The following is a 20,712-nucleotide window of genomic DNA, read 5'->3' on the forward strand; positions in this document are numbered from 1 at the left end:
TGGAGAGAGAACACTGTTAGGCTATTCTATGCGGGTATTTGAAAGGGAAGCATCAAGAATGCGAGCCACAATGTGACCCTGTGTTCCATTCCTCCACTGCCTGTGTGGTGGTGTCGTATCCAGGTCATTTTTAACAAGTGGCCCGTCTCATCCCGTTTGGCTCAGGTGAGCTGTCGTGTCCACCTGTAGCCCCCCACCCACCCCTTTCACCCCGTTGTTGCCATGGCAACGTCTTGGCCGCACTTCAGAACGACTACTCATCTCTCTTTCTGGCTTTTGCTGTTTCTCCATCGTCTCTGCTGTGTGTAGTCTACACATCCTCTCACGCTTCGTCTCACATATTTACAGCTATTTGCAAAACTGAGGTGTTAGCCATCACGATTATACGTACACACACATAGCCAAGCGCTACTCTCACACACCCTGTGTAAATGAGCTTATTGTGTGTGTGTGTGTGTGTGTGTGTGTGTGTGTGTGTGTGTGTGTGTGTGTGTGTGTGTGTGTGTGTGTGTGTGTGTGTGTGTGTGTGTGTGTGTGTGTGTGTGTGTGTGTGTGTGTGTGTGTGTGTGTGTGTGTGTGTGTGTGTGTGTGTGTGTTCGGCATGCCGTGGTGCTGACACAGCCTTTTCTCTGTGTTGAGTAAAGCAGTTCATCAAGGGCCACTGCTCTACTCGGTCACAAGTGTGTGTTCTGCTACCCTCTGACACTGTGACAAGGCTCACACTAACTGTGGACCAACTCAGCTGGAAGGGGTTCCGGAATACTACAGATTAGGGTTGCACATTATGGGGAAAATTCATAGGTGGAAACTTTCCATGGGAATTATCGGGAATGTATGGGAATTAACAGAAATATATGCAAATTAATATTAATAGCATTTAAATTATGATTTTTGCATTGGATATATTTACCATATATAGAAACAGAAACATTTGACCTTATCATAAGTAGACAATTGCAAATGATTCAAATCCGTTCAATAGAAAAAAAAACGAAAAAAACAATTCAGTTACGAATCGAACTTTAATTAAATGAGTTGACTCTTCACATGGGATGATTTCACTGAAAAACAAAAGAAAGGGAATATTGAATGATCCCCAATGATCCATCGCATCTCCCAGAAACGTTTTCAACAATCATCTGTAAAATGATAGTTTATAGACTAAAGCTTTGGTTGTCTTCCTCTCAGGCTTCCATGTCTTCTCCCTGGACCTCCTCAATGTCCACCTCTTGAAAATCAGACTGAGGCCTCATCTTCACTGTCACTTTCCAACCTTGTTGAGGATGGCTCGTTGTCATGCTCAAAAAGCCCAAAATCTTCCCGGATGGCCACCAATTTCTCAACCCTTGTATTGGTCAGCCTGTTGTGTGCTCTGGTGTGTGTGTTCCCAGACAAGGACTAGTTGCGCTCTGAGGTGGCTGATGTTGGTGGGATTTGGAGGATGGTGGAGGCAAGAGGGGAAAGAGCCTCAGATCCACAGAGTCTCTTCCACCAGGTGGCTGATGAGATATGTTGGCACGACTGCCATATTGCATCTCCGTCCCAAAGCCCTTGCTTGGAAGTATACTTCGCCAGACTGCCAAGATCCTTGCCCTCTTCCAGGCCAAGGTGGCCTGGAAGTGATGACACTAGATCTCGACCGATTAATCGGAATGACCGATTAATTAGGGCTGATTTCAAGTTTTCATAACAACCGGAAATCGGTATTTTTGGACACTGATTTTGCCGGGTGTTTTTTCCTCACCTTTATTTAACTAGGCAAGTCAGTTAAGAACACATTCTTATTTTCAATGACGGCCTAGGAACAGTGGGTTAACTGGGGCAGAACGACAGATTTTTACCATGTCAGCTCGGGGATTCAATCTTGCAACCTTACAGTTAACTAGTCCAAAGCTTTTAACCATCTGCCTCTCATTACACTCCACGAGGAGCCTGCCTGTTACGCGAATGCAGTAAGAAGCCAAGGTATGTTGCTAGCTAGCATTAAGCTTATCTTATAAAAAACAATCAATCAATCATAATCACTTGTTAACTACACATGGTTGATGATATTACTAGTTTATCTAGCGTGTCCTGCGTTGCATATAATCGATGCGGTGCGCATTCGCGAAAAAGGACTGTCGATGCCCCAATGTGTACCTAACCACAAACATCAATGCCTTTCTTAACCTCTCTAGGATAGGGGACAAAAGCCAGGGAAAAAGCCAGGGAAAATGCAGCGTGGCAAATTCAAATCAAATTATATAAAAATCAAACTTTCATTAAATCACACATGTAAGATACTAAATTAAAGCTACACTCATTGTGAATCCAGCCAACATGTCAGATTTTAAAAAGGCTTTTCGGCAAAAAGCATAAGAAGCTATTATCTGATGATAGCACAACAGTAAACAAAGAGTACCATATTTCAACCCTGCAGGCGCTACACAAAACGCAGGTTTAAATATAAATCATGCCTTACCTTTGACGAGCTTCTTTTGTTGGCACTCCAATATGTCCCATAAACATCACAATTGGTCCTTTTGTTTGATCAATTCCGTCCATATAAAATGTCAATTTATTTGGCGCGTTTGATCCAGAAAAAAAACAGCTTCCATTTGCGCAAAGTCACTCCAAAATATCTCAAATGTTACCTGTAAACTTTGCCAAAACATTTCAAACTACTTTTGTCATACAACTTTAGGTATTTTTAAATGTTAATAATCAATTAAATTGAAGGCGGGTCTATCTGTGTTCAATACAGGAAGACAACAAACCAACGCTACTTTTCAAGTCTTGCGCAACTCTCAACAGTGTTACCCAGTTCCTAGATGGCCTTACTTCTTCATTGCACAAAGGAATAACCTCAACCAAATTCCAAAGACGGGTGACATCCAGTGGAAGTGGTTGGAACAGCAAACAAGTGCCTAAGACATATCGTTTCCCAATGAGAACTCACTGAACAGAGAGACCTCAAAAAAAGAAAAGCTGAATGGTTAGTCCTCTGGGTTTTGCCTGCTACATAAGTTCTGTTATACACAGACATGATTCAAACTTCAGTGTTTTCTATCCAAATCTACTAATAATATGCATATCTTATATTTTTGGCAATGAGTAGCAGGAAGTTGAAATTGGGCATGGTATTTATCCAAAAGTGAAAATGCTGCCCCCTATATCTTAAGAAGTTAAAATCAATACACAATTACATTTTTTAAAACCTGCATATTTAGTTAATATTGCCTGCTAACATGAATTTCTTTTAACTAGGTAAATTGTGTCACTTCTCTTGCAACAGAGTCAGGGTATATGCTGCAGTTTGGGCCGCCTGGCTCGTTGCAAACTGTGTGAAGACTATTTCTTCCTAACAAAGACAGCCAAGTTCGCCAAACGGGGGATGATTTAACAAAAGCACATTTGCGAAAAAAGCACAATTGTCGTTGCACGAATGTACCTAACCATAAACACCAATGCCTTTCTTAAAATCAATACACAGAAGTATATATTTTTTTACTTGCATATTTAGCTAAAAGAAATCCAGGTTAGCAGGTAATATTAACCAGGTGAAATTGTGTCACTTCTCTTGCGTTCGTTGCACGCAGAGTCAGGGTATATGCAAAATTTTGGGCCGCCTCGCTCGTTGCGAATTAATTTGCCAGAGTTTTACGTAATTATGACATAACATTGATTAAGTCTAATTAATTAAGTCTATGATTTGATATTTGATAGAGCAGTCTGACTGAGCGGTGATAGGCAGCAGCAGGCTTGTAAGCATTCATTCAAACAGCACTTTCATGCGTTTTGCCAGCAGCTCTTCGCAATGCTTCAAGCATTGAGCTGTTTATCGCTAATGGCGTTTCAAACGTCACTCGCTCTGAGACTTGGAGTAGTTGTTCCCCTTGCTCTGCAAGGGCCGTGGTTTTTGTGGAGCGATGGGTAACGATGCTTTGAGGGTGGCTGTTGTCGATGTGTTCCTGGTTCGAGCCCAGGTAGGGGCGAGGAGAGGGACGGAAGCTATACTGTTACACTGGCAATACTAAAGTGCCTATAAGAATATCCAATAGTCAAAGGTATATGAAATACAAATGGTATAGAGAGAAATAGTCCTATAAATACTAAATTAACTACAACCTAAAACCTCTTACCTTGGAATATTGAAGTCTCATGTAAAAGGAGCCACCAGCTTTCATATGTCATGTTCTGAGCAAGGAACTTAAATGTTAGCTTTTTTACATTCTTTTTACTTTTACTTTCTTCTCCAACAGTTTGTTTTTTCATTATTTAAACCAAATTGAACATGCTTCATTATTTTTTTGAGGCTAAATAGATGTATATTTTATTGATGTATTATATTAAGTTAAAATTAGTGTTAATTCAGTACTGTTGTAATTGTCATTATTACAAATAAAAAATATTTAAAAATCGTCCGATTTTATTCGGTAGCGGCTTTTTTTGGGGGGTCCTCCAATAATCGGTATCGGCATTTGAAAAATCATAATCGGTCAACCTCTAGATGACACCATAGGCCTTCTGATCTCTGCACCAGACAGGATGCTCGTGCCAGCATACTTGGGGTCCAACATGTACGCTGTGGCGTGTATGGGCTTCAGGCAGAAGTCTTCACTACTCTTTGATGCATTTCAGATCTGCAGTTTCCACTGCTTGGAGCGACAGTGAAGTGGGCAGGGCAGTACGGATTTATTCCCTTTCATTTGCAAGCAGAGTCTGAACATCAGACAGGATGGCATTGTCTTCCTCAATCCATGCAATGGCTACAGCTATAGGTTTCGGGCTGCTACCACGCTCTCCGAAAATGCATCATCCAGGAGGTTCCTCTTGATGGGGCTGTCCATATCGGCAGACTGATATGGCCATTTCTTGGAGAGACTCCTTTCCCTCCAGGATACTGTAATGCATAGTTAAGCAGTTAGATAAATGTTTTATCTTACAAAAGGAGTTGTTTAAAATATAACGTGTATGTGGACAGGTGAATTAACACTCCTCAGCAGCCTCAAGCAAGCTAAAACCCACATGGTAGCAAAAACTAGCTAGCAGAAATTGTTCTGTCAGTGACCATTGGGTTCTTGGTCATCTCCCTGACAAAGGCCCATTTAAGAATGGAGGCCACGTTGTTCTTAGGGACCTTCAATGCTGCAGAAATGTTTCGGCACCCTTCTCCAGATCTGTGCCTCGACACAATCCTGTCTCGGAGCTCTACGGACAATTTCTTCGACCTCATTGCTTGGTTTTGGATCTGACATGCACTGTTAACATGGGACCTTATATAGACAGGTGTGTGCTTTTCCAAATCCTGTCCGATCATTTAATCATTTAAATTGACCTGGCCTCAATTTCGAGTATCATAGCAAAGGGTCTGAATACTTACGTAAATAAGGTATTTCTGTTTTTTAATTTAAAAAAAGTTGCAAACAATTCTAAAAACCCGTTTTCGCTTTGGCATTATGGGGTATTTTGTGTAGATTGAGGATTATTTAATATTTTGAATCCAGTTTAGAATAAGGCTGTAATGTAACAAAATGTTGAAAAGTCAAGGAACCTGAATACTTTCACAATGCACTGTATGTGTGTGTGATGGGATGTATAGACACTGTGGATAGAATATATATTTGATTTGAAGAATACGTAAGTTAGAATAGTATATGTACAGTAATAGTTGAATAGGATGGACTTGACTAGAATACAGTTTCCCTCCCCAGTCATCTTTTATTCATCAGTCACCAAACGGGGATGGACTACCTGAACTTGTCAAATAATAAACGCTTGTCTTTTACATGTGTTTTTAAACATTTCTTTCTAAAGTGTATGTGTGTTAGAGCTGTTAGTCTGAGGTGTCAGGACTGGTACATACTGTGTGTGTGTGTGTGTGTGTGTGTGTGTGTGTGTGTGTGTGTGTGTGTGTGTGTGTGTGTGTGTGTGTGTGTGTGTGTGTGTGTGTGTGTGTGTGTGTGTGTTAGAGCTGTTAGTCTGAGGTGTCAGGACTGGTACATACTGTGTGTGTGTGTGTGTTAGAGCTGTTTGTCTGAGGTATTAGTCTGAGGTACATACCGTAAGATGGGGTCTTTTCCAGGTGTTTCCTGCCTGGTAGCTGCTCGTTGAGGAAGTTCCCCTCTGATGGTTTTGTTTTCTAATAAATCAAAGTGACAGTCGCTACTGCTGTAGTTGTGCCAAACCGTCAAATGCCAACTGTCCTTTAGTTCACAGTTGCACAAATGATTGGCCTGCCTGTTACTGATTGGCCTGCCTGTTACCTTTAGAGGAAGAGCTGAAGTCTCTGCTCCATCTCTGAAAACTAATGGCTCCGTCACATTTCGCCTTTCCTCTATTCTGCACTATCTCCTTCATTCCTTCTCAACCGTATTAGAGAATTTCCAAGGTCCCTCCTCAATGACCTTCATTCCTTCTCAACCGTATTAGAGAATTTACAAGTTCCCTCCTCAATGACCTTCATTGGATTCTGAGTTTGAGGAACAGATCTTTTTGATCACCTTTCCTGTTCTTCTCTATTTGACGTGAAACCTCACTGTTCTTCTCATGTTCTTCTCTATTTGACGTGAAACCTCACTGTTCTTCTCATGTTCTTCTCTATTTGACGTGAAACCTCACTGTTCTTCTCATGTTCTTCTCTATTTGACGTGAAACCTCACTGTTCTTCTCATGTTCTTGTATTTGACGTGAAACCTCACTGTTCTTCTCATGTTCTTCTCTATTTGACGTGAAACCTCACTGTTCTTCTCATGTTCTTCTCTATTTGACGTGAAACCTCACTGTTCTTCTCATGTTCTTCTCTATTTGACGTGAATCCTCACTGTTCTTCTCATGTTCTTCTATTTGACGTGAAACCTCACTGTTCTTCTCATGTTCTTCTCTATTTGACGTGAAACCTCACTGTTCTTCTCATGTTCTTCTATTTGACGTGAAACCTCACTGTTCTTCTCATGTTCTTCTCTATTTGACGTGAAACCTCACTGTTCTTCTCATGTTCTTCTCTATTTGACGTGAAACCTCACTGTTCTTCTCATGTTCTTCTCTATTTGACGTGAAACCTCACTGTTCTTCTCCTCTGGCTATATGGATTCTTATTGAAGTTCTTCTCTTCCACAGACCAACAAGTGGTGTCGTTGGAAGCGGCTCTCGTGGCATGACTACTACAAACAAGGGAAACAAAGCCTTGAAGGTAAACTAACCAAAGAAGTACATAGACCCCTACCTTAACCTTTGTCTCCCTTACACTGTCAGTGTGGGGAGAAAAGGTATGTTCTTCTTACCATCTGTACTCTAGTCATACTTGTTTGTTTGTCATCACCCCTCCTTCCTCCTCCTCCTGACCACATCCCCTCCCTTTCCCCTGCTTTTTGGACCACATTGAAAATAACTGCTGTATAATGCTTTCATGAGTTATCCTCTGGGCTTTGTAATTTTTACTGAAAAATGTTTTACCTCCAAAATTAATCAAATCATCCCCCCCTTCACTTCCCTCTCAGGTGAAGAAGGAGCCAGGGGAGAATGGGACCAGCCTCACGGACGACGAACTGGTGACCATGTCTGTCCGGGAGCTCAACGCTCACCTCCGCGGCCTCACCAAGGACGAAATCCTGCAGCTCAAGCAGCGGCGGCGCACCCTGAAGAACCGTGGCTACGCCGCCAGCTGCCGCGTCAAGCGGGTCACCCAGAAGGAGGAGCTAGAGAAGCAGAAGACGGCACTGCAGCTGGAGGTGGACAAGCTGGCCACAGAGAACGCCACCATGAAGGTGGAGCTGGACTCGCTGCGCTCCAAGTACGAGGCCCTGCAGAGCTTCGCCAGGACTGTGGCGCGCAGCCCGGCCATAGCCTTAACCCCAGGGGGTCGGGGGGTCATGGGGCCCCTGGTCCCTGGGAAGGTGGCCACGGCCACCAGCGTCATCACCATCATCAAGTCCAAGACGGGAGCCAGGTCGTAGTATCGGGGCTGGGCGGCGTGGAGAGTTATCAGACTAATGAAACAACGAGTACTACAGTCAGTGTATCATCATGGAGCACAGGATTAGTTCCCTTGTCTGTCTTTTGGGCCAGAACACACAACACAACCCCCCCCCCCCCCCCCCCCCCCCAGACCTTTGTACCAGCTAGTAACACTCTTTCAATTGGCCAGCAGCAGAGGCCACACCAACCCTTATCAGACAGCCTTTAGTAGTATAAACCATAATTCCATTCTGCCTTGGCACCAACCCTTATCAGACAGCCTTTAGTAGTATAAACCATACTTCCATTCTGCCTTGGCACCAACCCTTATCAGACAGCCTTTAGAAGTATAAACCATACTTCCATTCTGCCTTGGCACTGTACAAGCAGAAATACATACACCAGAGGAGGCTGGTGGGAGGAGCTATAGGAGGACGGCTCATTGTAATGGCTGGAGTGGAATACATGGAACGCTATCAAACAAATGTAAAGCACATGTTTGACTCTGTTCCATGAATTCCATTCCAGCCATTACAATGAGCCTCCGCTGGACTATACACATCCTTCCTCTATAGTGTATTTTCACATACTGATTCCAAAAGGTTAAAGGTCACGTGAGTCCAGGAAGGTCGTACGACGCAGCCCAATCCATAATTGATGTCACTCCATCTGGTGTTGGAAGTCGAGCTCTCGATGGAGTTGTGTGTTACTGTACATGGTACTAAGTGTTTGAGTGTTTGTTTGTTTCCTACAGGCCCCTCTTTGAGTCTTTTCCATCCCGACACAGGGTTTTGATGTGGAAATGCACTCTTTCATAACTACTAGCCACCAACAGTCTAGCCACACCCGGTTGGCATTATGCTTCACGTTCTTAGCCCTCTCTCTGTATCACAAGTGGAGAAAGAGTGATTGCAGTTAGCAACAAGCCTGGGCCTGTTAGAATGCACTGACTATGAGAAGAGGGAAATGCACTGTATGGTATTGATGTCTTGTGAGCAACCTTCAGTAAGGACTAGTAACTCACCCATCAGACCAGTTCATGTGATTTTAGTTGGTCAAAAAAACTAAACAGGAAATTCTGTTAAGTTGAGCATTTATTTATGTTCAGGTCAGCCTGTCACAGAATTTTACCAACAGGAGATGCAATAATACACACATGCACTGAAAAACAGGAAGTTACATAGTTTAATGTAAGTGGAATGAGTCAATCTGATCTGCAAAATAATACGATAGCCTACTTGGTATGGGATGATAATTATTATAATAATAATAGGTGTGATGTTGGAGTTGACAATGCCATTCCAGGATTACAAGATGGTTCCTTTCTCCAGTATCTGAGAAGCAGAATGTTTTTACAAGATCTTGTGATGATTATGCTTTGGGAGGACATTTAAAAAAATCCTCAAATCATTTAAAACTCAATTTGTGCTCCATCAAGGAAATAAGTTGGAACTGTTTTGTAAATAAGTAGTTTTTTTGTGCGTATGTAATTACATGTGAACTGGCTGGTCACATATTCCAAAATAATATTCACACAACAAGCTTTACTGTTTAATTGTCAACGTGTGTGTATTCTAGAAGTCGTTGACTTAAAGTTCTTGATTTGTATTGATGCATAGACGAGCATCTGGCGTTGTTTATAGAAACACTGGAAAAGAAAACTTCAAACAAAAAAAACCTGTGATATCCTTTTTGCAATTGTACCAAAAGTGGCTTACTATTGAAGGCTGGTAGCTTTTTCTAGTGACTAGGCGCGTACTGTGTGGGGTAGCGCGTGACGTGATGTGTATAAGTGACAGTTGGCAGTGTTGTTCACTGTATAGATGTCATGCTGTGGTATTTTCTATAGGAATCTGTAATAGAGATAATATAGCTGGTGTAAACATCATCTATTGTCTTCATCCATATTGGCATCTGTGATATCTCTTCCACTAGCTGTGATTCACAAATGTTTTTGTCATTGCGACGTTATTACTGTCGATGTTATTACTGTCGACCGAGCAGGCATAGGGGTAAGATAAGGCCCTTGGTTCATTTTGAATCCCAGTTAAGTGGCCCTCCTCCCCTCTCTTTGGTTTCAATTCCAGGGGAACATCACCTCTGATTTAGATTAAACTGTTATTGTCTTATCCATTTACCAAAGGGGACTACTTGCAATTTGCGAACGGATAATAGCCTCACAATTTACTTTTTCAAAGACTAAGCAAAATCAAAATCTTTGACACTCTCTTAAAGTATAGCCAAGCATTGTAAAAGTTCTCCTTGAATAAATAACTTCTTCTCATTCTAACTATGAGAAGGGAGGCTCAGCATGCAGCTTTATACAGGTGACTAATAACAGGTCATCTCCTGACTGTCAGGTTGTGTTCATGGTTTTTGTGAGGGTAAAAATGCACTGATCTCCAGCTTGTTCTGCTCAGGAGAAAACAAGTTTGCCCTAAAAATAAACCATTGCAGCTCTGAGAAGAAGCTGTTAGGGATGGCACTTGTTGTTGATAGTCGCTCATTAACAATTTTTCTAAAAGGACTTTTTGTTCAGACACCAAATGAAGATCTGGAAGATCAACCTGCTGCCAGTAATGCTGCTTACGTGCCAAGTGTCACCACTGTCTTCTGACCCTGTAAGAGGGATTTATCAGTGAGCAGTTTTACCTTTTAAAAGGTGATAGTATCTATAGTAGTATAGATAGTGATAGTATCTATAGTAGTATAGATAGTGATAGTATCTATAGTAGTATAGATAGTGATAGTATCTATAGTAGTATAGATGGTGATAGTATCTATAGTAGTATAGATAGTGATAGTATCTATAGTAGTATAGATGGTGATAGTATCTATAGTAGTATAGATAGTGATAGTATCTATAGTAGTATAGATAGTGATAGTATCTATAGTAGTATAGATAGTGATAGTATCTATAGTAGTATAGATAGTGATAGTATCTATAGTAGTATAGATAGTGACAGTATCTATAGTAGTATAGATGGTGATAGTATCTATAGTAGTATAGATGGTGATAGTATCTATAGTAGTATAGATGGTGATAGTATCTATAGTAGTATAGATGGTGATAGTATCTATAGTAGTATAGATGGTGATAGTATCTATAGTAGTATAGATAGTGATAGTATCTATAGTAGTATAGATAGTGATAGTATCTATAGTAGTATAGATAGTGATAGTATCTATGTAATGACATGGGATATGTTTGGTATTTTACAACTTCATGTCAGATGGTTCCTTGTCCTGAATATATCTATATGAGCCTGGAGAAACTGTATTCCATGGTTCTAATTTCTTTAAACAGCCAATATAAACTTCATCTAACTTTATCCTCTGCCAGCTAAAAATCAATGGAAGTGATGGGGGGGAAATGTTCAAAAAGTGTTGCCAGAACACCTTTAAGTAATGTAAAAACCAATCATCACAGTTTCTCCTGGCTCATAGACTTGTATCAGGGTAAGGATGCCACGAGCATTACGTTGTGAATTACTGAACGTAACCTTTTAAAACAGAGCAGCTGAGAGGAAAAGGTTAGGAAGCAGAGATCTGAATATGTCCAAATCATCCAGGACCCAGACTGTTAGCCTATAGCTAGAATAGTCCAGGAAGGCAGGAGGAACCCACAGCACTTGAAGTTGTATGGTAGGTAGACGTGAACAGGAGGAACCCACAGCACTTGAAGTTGTATAGTAGGTAGACCTGAACAGGAGGAACCCACAGCACTTGAAGTTGTATGGTAGGTGGACCTGAACAGGAGGAACCCACAGCACTTGAAGTTGTATGGTAGGTGGACCTGAACAGGAGGAACCCACAGCACTTGAAGTTGTATGGTAGGTGGACCTGAACAGGAGGAACCCACAGCACTTGAAGTTGTATGGTAGGTAGACGTGAACAGGAGGAACCCACAGCACTTGAAGTTGTATGGTAGGTGGACCTGAACAGGAGGAACCCACAGCACTTGAAGTTGTATGGTAGGTAGACGTGAACAGGAGGAACCCACAGCACTTGAAGTTGTATGGTAGGTGGACCTGAACAGGAGGAACCCACAGCACTTGAAGTTGTATGGTAGGTAGACCTGAACAGGAGGAACCCACAGCACTTGAAGTTGTATGGTAGGTGGACCTGAACAGGAGGAACCCACAGCACTTGAAGTTGTATGGTAGGTAGACGTGAACAGGAGAGAATAGGTCTACACTCCAGTGTCTAATATGCTATTCCCCACACCTCTGAGCTCACATCAGACCAGGGGGCATCTGAAATGGACACTTCTCTGCATTACCAAAAGCAGTGCATTATATATGGAATAGGGTGCCATCAGACACAGCCCTAGTATATAGTGTATCTACGCTAAAACATCCTCACTATGTCTTCTGAACACACTTAGATATTTCCATTGACTAGAAGATAATCCATGGGTATATATGACTCTTGACATTCCCCAGTTTGGGTGTTGTCGTTCTTGTTGCTGTGGCAGTCTTGTGGAGTGAACCTTAATGTGTCTTCACAATGTTAAAAAGGCATCCTGAACTATGACCTTTCTCGCATGAGCACCATAATTCATTGGACAGTGACATTTTTGTTTGTTTGTTATTTTGGTTCTGTACTCCAGCACTTTGATTTTGAAAGGATACGATGACAATGAGGGTGACGTGCAGACTGTCGGCTTTAATTTGTGGGTATTTTCATACATATCGGATGAACCGTTTAGAAATTATAGAAGCTTTTGTACATAGTCCCCCCCCATTTTCAGGCATCAAAAAACATTGGACAGTTTAACATGATTTAGAATAAAGTAATCATTGTTAATATTTGGTTGCATATCCTTTGCATGCAATGACTGCTTGAAGTCTGCGATGCATCGACATCCCCAGACGCTGGGTATCTTCCCTGGTGATGCTCTGCCAGGCCTGTAACATCACCAGACGCTGGGTATCTTCCCTGGTGATGCTCTGCCAGGCCTGTAACATCACCAGACGCTGGGTATCTTCCCTGGTGATGCTCTGCCAGGCCTGTAACATCACCAGACGCTGAGTATCTTCCCTGGTGATGCTCTGCCAGGCCTGTACTGCAGCCATCTTCAGTTCCTGCTTGTTTTGGGGACTTATTGCCTTCAGTCTCCTCTTCTGCATGTTCAATGTGATTCAGATCCGGTGATTGACTCGGCCAGTCAAGGATTTGACACTTTTTGGCCATAAAAACCCCTTCTTTGCTCTAGCAATATGTTTAGGGTCTTTGTCTTGTTGCATGATGAAGTGCCTTCCAATGAGTTTGGAGGCATTTGGTTTTATCTGAGGAGATAAAATATTTCTGTAGACTTCAGAATTCATTGTTCTAATTCTGTCTGCAGTCACATTGTCGATGAAGACAAGTGAGCCTGTTCCACTGGCAGCCATACAGGCCCAAGCCATAACACCCACCATGTTTCACGGATGAGGTGGTATGCTTTGGATCATGGGCCTGTCTTTTTTCTTCCCTTTCCTCTTTCCATCACTCTGGTACATGTTCATCTTTGTCTCATCTGTCCACAATACTTTTTTTCCAGAACTCTTGGGGCTCTTTTAGGTGCTTTTTAGCAAACTGTAATCTGTCCTTTGTGTTTTTCAGGCTTGTCAGTGGTTTGCATCTTGTAGTGTATCCTCTGTAGTCCTGCTGGTGTAGTCTTCTACGTATGGTAGACTTTGACTCATCTACACCTGCATCCAGGAGAATGTTTTTGATCTGTTGGGCTGTTGTCTGGGGGTGTTCTTCACCATAGAGAATATTCTCCGGTCATCCGCTACAGTGGTCTTCCTCAGACAACCGGGTCTTTTGACATAATTGAGTTCACCGGTTTATTTTTTCTTGTTAATGATGAACCAAACTGCAATGTTCCTGATTGATTGGTTTTCATTTCTGAGCCTTATGACGGCCAGCTTCATTTTGATTGATTTTCATTTCTGAGCCTTATGACGGCCAGCTTCATTTTGATTGGTTTTAATTTCTGAGCCTTATGACGGCCAGCTTCATTTTGATTGGTTTTAATTTCTGAGCCTTATGACGGCCAGCTTCATTTGCATGGACACTGCCGTCTTCCTCCTGTTGTCACACCCCAACAACAACCTCCAAAGGCAATAGCAAAGTCTAGAATCAATACATTCATCAACAGCTCTCCTGCATTCACTAACGACACAAATGAATACACCTGCCTAACGACACATCTGTGAAGCCAATTCAACAAACACTTGTACTACCTTGAAATGGGGGGACCATGTACAAAAGGTGCTGTCATTTCTAAATGGTTCATCCGATATGTATGAAAATACCCTCAAATTAAAGCCGACAGTCTGCACTTCACCCTCATTGTCATTGTATCCTTTCAAACTCAAAGTGCTGGAGTACAGAACCAAAATAACATAAAAAATGGTCACTGTCCAATTTGGTGCTCACTGTACATGTATCTCTTCTGGTGTGGGAGTAACACACACACACACACACACACACACACACACACACACACACACACACACACACACACACACACACACACACACACACACACACACACACACACACACACACACACACACACACACACACACACACACACACACACACACACACACATACACACACACACACACACACACACACACACACACACACACACACAGGTGTATAGTAGGTAGCTACTGTAGGTAGTGTTGACCGTCGTGAAAAAGTGACCCTTATACATATGCAAACTCAGTGGACAGGCGTGAGAGTAAAGCTAGAAGAGTAGTCTATATTGTTGTAATAGTGACTGTGGTCTAATGATTTTTATACCTACAGCTCCTGTGTTTTGGATTGGAATTCTTGTGGCGTTGTTCTTTTACCCCACACACACACCAAACTGCAGTTGGCCCTTAGTTTATGTTGGTTAAGGAGAATGAAAACCATGGGAACTGCTAGAGGGTACAACTGTTCAGATATAAATACATTATGTAGAACAGATATGATTACCTGTCATGATAGAATTGGGAATTGTGTCAGATCCATTTGCTTATATTTTTATCTGCAACGTTGTTGAGCACCCTCACTGGACACGCCCCAGATGTTCACTCACTGTGATGCCCGTCTAAAGGGATTCTAGTCTAGGGGAAGTAGCCCAATGCCTGACTAACCCTTCTCTAACAGTAGACTTCCCCTGACAGAAACCCCTAAACCCAAAGACTATGGAGTGATATTAGAACCAGCAGAAACTGAATATGTATTCACAAATTGAATTTCTGTTGTCATATATATCACTCCCTAGATTAGAAGACTGGTATTACCTGTTCTAAAGACTAAACCTACAGATATTATACACTCTATAGATGTGTGATTATACAATCTGTAAAACAGGGCTGAAGTTATGTCCTGAAGTAGAAGAAGTGACCAGGAACACAATCCTGAGTAACATAAGGGCCACTTGCAATTTCTGTTGTCATTTGTGGTTTGATTAGTTTGGTTCCTACCATGATGCTAATTCAATCATTACTGCTCATTGTCTCCTGAAACTCTATTTGTTTGTCTTTGTTCGTTGAATGTGTATCTGATATTGATCTTAAAAACACTGGAATTAATTTGTTCTGCAGCGGATCTCATTTTTACTTAGTTATGGCTTTTTGTTTAAAAGCGAGTTGTATTGGAGAGGATGAATAACTTATCAGCACTTGTGTGATGATTTGCTAGCTGTAGTAGAGATATGTAGGCTTTTTTAAATCAAATTATGCTTGGTGAACATTTGACTGTGCAGGTATTTCTCACTCGAGTATAGGTCTATGTTTCAAAGGTATTAAGTCTGAAAATCAAGCTGTTGGAAGTGTCTGAATGGTATATCAAGTTATTATTAAACTGTTTTTGGTATTTTTCTGTCTGGGTTGTAATAAGATATTGCAGTACTTTGTATGGAAAACAGAGAATAGTTCATTGTAACTATTTGTAAATTATTGTACTTTTTTGCAATCTGTAGATAAGTAATATGATGTATTCATATATAATGACTGTGGTTTTAACCGTGGTTCTCTGAAATGTCTAAGTTATTGATGTGTGTGTGTATATATAGTATGTTTGTTGATACAGCTTACTTTATTTTCTATATGACCAATAAAAAGGTTTTGAAAAGGACTATTAGATGTGACCCTCTCTTCCTGTGGTGGCCCATTCAGACACTGTTGAAATGAGGTTTCGTCATATTTTTCTGTGGCGTCATTGACCCACTTTGATGCTAGTAAAAATAAACTGACGGGGAAGGCTTTTTGCTGTCCAGGGTGGCTTTTCAGGAGGCGGAGATCATTTAGATGGCACAATTTACTTCTTTTTTTGTGATCCAAAAAAAGCCGTCGGGCGGGCGACCCAGTTTGACTAACCTCGGCGGACATATTTTTGGCCCAACACGACTAAAACATGAGAGTCATGAAGGATGTGCGGTGTGCCTAGCTGTCCTAGATTAGGAAGAGTAGTGAGTTAGTCATCCCCTGTCCCTCGGGGCCTCCTGGGCCCCTCAGTGTTAACACATGGTTCATCACATCAGACATCACCCATCACATGAATGTCTATACCTTGACTCACATTCAGAACATATTTTATGTGGGGAACCTGGTTAGCAAAGAACTAATGGTTCTCTCTAGATTCTAGACTAATACCTTATCCCCACTAGGCTACTGAGCTGAACCAAACTGAGCAGAGCTGTTGGTACTGCACTGGCCTGGTTACACATCCATCCACTGTAGTTGTGGGAACTGTGATGTAAAGCACAGTGAAAGGTACATATCCACAACAGCACTGTGGTTGGGGTCAGGAAGAGGGTGCCAACATGGTTTAACTGTCATGTGTAACCCAGCATTGCTTCGTTGTACAACCATTCCCTCCTATCAGCTCATACAGGTCTCTCTGTCCTCATCAGATGCTTCACCCCCCCACCCTTCCCCCCTCCCCTGATGGCTGCCCCAGACGGTCTCTCTGTCCTCATCAGATGCTTCACCCCCCCACCCTTCCCCCTCCCCTGATGGCTGCCCCAGACGGTCTCTCTGTCCTCATCAGATGCTTCACTCCCCCACCCTTCCCCCTCCCCTGATGGCTGCCCCAGACGGTCTCTCTGTCCTCATCAGATGCTTCACCCCCACCCCACCCTTCCCCCTCCCCTGATGGCTGCCCCAAACAGGCTCTATGGCCTCTGAAGACTTGATTAATTTGACGGGTTGGGTTAAAGTGATCTGGTGGGCAATCTAGGACACTTGTGTAGCAGGTGCACTGTCCTAGATCCTAAACCCGCCTGATGCCCGCTGCCACCGACCAAACAATTAATGTTACCTCCATGCCCATGAGCCGTGGTGTTAATTTACCACCATGCCCGACTCTGCCAAAGCTTAGCATGCCGCTTCCTCCAAATGTCATCGTTTTAGAGGACAAATCTATTCAAAATAGTTATTATTAGGGTTGTCCATAAACTGCAAACTACACTGAACAAAAATATAAACGTGTTGGTCCCATGTTTCATGAGCTGAAGTAAACAATCCCAGAAATGTTCCATTTGCACAAAAAGCTTATTTCTCTGAAAGGTTGTGCACACATTTGTTTACATCCCTGTTAGTGCATTTCTCCTTTATCAAGATAATCCATCCACCTGACAGGTGTGGCATATAAAGAAGATGGTTAAACATCATAATTCCACAGGTGCACCTTGTGCTGGGGACAATAAAAAGCCACAGATGTCTCCAGTCTTGAGGGAGCGTGCAATTGGCACGCTGACTGCAGGAAGGTCCACCACAGCTTTTGTCAGAGAATTTAAAGTTTTTGTTGTTGTTGTTTTTCTCACCTTTATTTAACCAGGTGGGCTAGTTGAGAACACCTTTATTTAACCAGGTAGGCTAGTTGAGAACACCTTTATTTAACCAGGTAGGCTAGTTGAGAACACCTTTATTTAACCAGGTGGGCTAGTTGAGAACACCTTTATTTAACCAGGTAGGCTAGTTGAGAACACCTTTATTTAACCAGGTAGGCTAGTTGAGAACACCTTTATTTAACCAGGTAGGCTAGTTGAGAACACTTTTATTTAACCTGGTAGGCTAGTTGAGAACACTTTTATTTAACCTGGTAGGCTAGTTGAGAACACCTTTATTTAACCAGGTAGGCTAGTTGAGAACACCTTTATTTAACCAGGTGGGCTAGTTGAGAACACCTTTATTTAACCAGGTAGGCTAGTTGAGAACACCTTTATTTAACCAGGTAGGCTAGTTGAGAACACCTTTATTTAACCAGGTAGGCTAGTTGAGAACACCTTTATTTAACCAGGTAGGCTAGTTGAGAACACCTTTATTTAACCAGGTAGGCTAGTTGAGAACACCCTTATTTAACCAGGTGGGCTAGTTGAGAACACCTTTATTTAACCGGGTAGACTAGATGAGAACACCTTTATTTAACCGGGTAGGCTAGTTGAGAACACCTTTATTTAACCAGGTGGGCTAGTTGAGAACACCTTTATTTAACCAGGTGGGCTAGTTGAGAACACCTTTATTTAACCAGGTGGGCTAGACTAGATGAGAACACCTTTATTTAACCGGGTAGGCTAGTTGAGAACACCTTTATTTAACCAGGTGGGCTAGTTGAGAACACCTTTATTTAACCAGGTAGGCTAGTTGAGAACACCTTTATTTAACCAGGTAGGCTAGTTGAGAACACCTTTATTTAACCAGGTAGGCGAGTTGAGAACACCTTTATTTAACCAGGTAGGCTAGTTGAGAACACCTTTATTTAACCGGGTAGACTAGATGAGAACACCTTTATTTAACCGGGTAGGCTAGTTGAGAACACCTTTATTTAACCAGGTGGGCTAGTTGAGAACACCTTTATTTAACCAGGTGGGCTAGTTGAGAACACCTTTATTTAACCGAGTAGACTAGATGAGAACACCTTTATTTAACCGGGTAGGCTAGTTGAGAACACCTTTATTTAACCAGGTGGGCTAGTTGAGAACACCTTTATTTAACCAGGTAGGCTAGTTGAGAACACCTTTATTTAACCAGGTAGGCTAGTTGAGAACACCTTTATTTAACCAGGTAGGCGAGTTGAGAACACCTTTATTTAACCAGGTAGGCTAGTTGAGAACACCTTTATTTAACCAGGTAGGCTAGTTGAGAACACCTTTATTTAACCAGGTGGGCTAGTTGAGAACACCTTTATTTAACCTGGTAGGCTAGTTGAGAACACATTTATTTAACCAGGTGGGCTAGTTGAGAACACCTTTATTTAACCAGGTAGGCTAGTTGAGAACACCTTTATTTAACCAGGTAGGCTAGTTGAGAACACCTTTATTTAACCAGGTAGGCTAGTTGAGAACACCTTTATTTAACCAGGTAGGCTAGTTGAGAACACCTTTATTTAACCAGGTAGGCTAGTTGAGAACACCTTTATTTAACCTGGTAGGCTAGTTGAGAACACCTTTATTTAACCAGGTGGGCTAGTTGAGAACACCTTTATTTAACCAGGTAGGCTAGTTGAGAACAAGTTCTCATTTACAACTGCGACCTGGCCAAGATAAAGCATAGCAGTGTGAACAGACAACAACACAGAGTTACACATGGAGTAAACAATAAACAAGTCAATAACACAGTAGAAAAAACAAGAGTCTATATACATTGTGTGCAAAAGCCATGAGGAGGTAGGCGAATAATTACAATTTAGCAGATTAACACTGGAGTGATAAATGATCAGATGGTCATGTACAGGTAGAGATACTGGTGTGCAAAAGAGCAGAAAAGTAAATAAATAAAAACAGTATGGGGATGAGGTAGGTAAATTGGGTGGGCTATTTACCGATGGACTATGTACAGCTGCAGCGATTGGTTAGCTGCTCAGATAGCAGATGTTTAAAGTTGGTGAGGGAGATAAAAGTCTCCAACTTCAACGATTTTTGCAATTCTTTCCAGTCACAGGCAGCAGAGAACTGGAAGGAAAGGCGGCCAAATGAGGTGTTGGCTTTAGCGATGATCAGTGAGATACACCTGCTGGAGCGCGTGCTACGGGTGGGTGTTGCCATTGTGACCAGTGAACTGAGATAAGGCGGAGCTTTACCTAGCATGGACTTTTAGATGACCTGGAGCCAGTGGGTCTGGCGACGAATATGTAGCGAGGGCCAGCCGACTAGAGCATACAGGTCGCAGTGGTGGGTGGTATAAGGTCCTTTAGTAGCAAAGCCGATGGCACTGTGATAAACTGCATCCAGTTTGCTGAGTAGAGTGTTGGAAGCGATTTTGTAGATGACATCGCCGAAGTCGAGGATCGGTAGGATAGTCAGTTTTACTAGGGTAAGTTTGGCGGCGTGAGTGAAGGAGGCTTTGTTGCTAAATAGAAAGCCGATTCTAGATTTGATTTTGGTATGATATTTTGGTTTGATATGAGTCTGGAAAGAGAGTTTACAGTCTAGCCAGACACCTAGGTACTTGTAGATGTCCACATATTCTAGGTCGGAACCATCCAGGGTGGTGATGCTAGTCGGGCATGCGGGTGCAGGCAGCAAACGGTTGAAAAGCATGCATTTGGTTTTACTTGCGTTTAAGAGCAGTTGGAGGCCACGGAAGGAGTGTTGTATGGCATTGAAGCTCGTTTGGAGGTTAGATAGCACAGTGTCCAAGGAAGGGCCAGAAGTATACAGAATGGTGTCATCTGCGTAGAGGTGGATCAGGGAATCGTCCGCAGCAAGAGCAACATCATTGATATATACAGAGAAAAGAGTCGGCCCGAGAATTGAACCCTGTGGCACCTCCATAGAGACTGCCA

General features: G+C 42.2%; 1 protein-coding gene and 1 long non-coding RNA gene across 5 annotated transcripts in view; both read left to right on the top strand.

Annotated features, from left to right (window-relative positions):
- Positions 1-8,064, top strand: part of LOC124018954 (transcription factor MafG-like) — a 28,316-nt gene extending 20,252 nt beyond the window's left edge. For both annotated transcript variants that reach the window (XM_046334283.1, XM_046334284.1), the window contains exons 2-3: positions 7,099-7,171; positions 7,479-8,064. In XM_046334283.1, the coding sequence (XP_046190239.1) occupies positions 7,136-7,171; positions 7,479-7,934 (492 nt within the window). In that variant the 5' untranslated portion in view covers positions 7,099-7,135 and the 3' untranslated portion in view covers positions 7,935-8,064. The remainder of the gene's footprint in view (positions 1-7,098; positions 7,172-7,478) is intronic.
- Positions 8,065-11,022: 2,958 nt separating this feature from the next.
- Positions 11,023-16,063, top strand: LOC124018943. Of its 3 annotated transcripts, none has more exons than XR_006835704.1 (2): positions 11,023-12,054; positions 12,102-16,063. It is a non-coding gene; the product is annotated as an uncharacterized LOC124018943 (long non-coding RNA). The 3 variants fall into 3 exon arrangements; XR_006835706.1 differs by having other exon boundaries at positions 11,023-11,960; XR_006835705.1 differs by having other exon boundaries at positions 11,023-11,584.
- The last annotated feature ends 4,649 nt before the right edge of the window (positions 16,064-20,712 follow it).

Source organism: Oncorhynchus gorbuscha, unplaced genomic scaffold (assembly GCF_021184085.1).
Source record: "Oncorhynchus gorbuscha isolate QuinsamMale2020 ecotype Even-year unplaced genomic scaffold, OgorEven_v1.0 Un_scaffold_591, whole genome shotgun sequence".
In the NCBI taxonomy this organism is placed as follows: domain Eukaryota; kingdom Metazoa; phylum Chordata; class Actinopteri; order Salmoniformes; family Salmonidae; genus Oncorhynchus; species Oncorhynchus gorbuscha.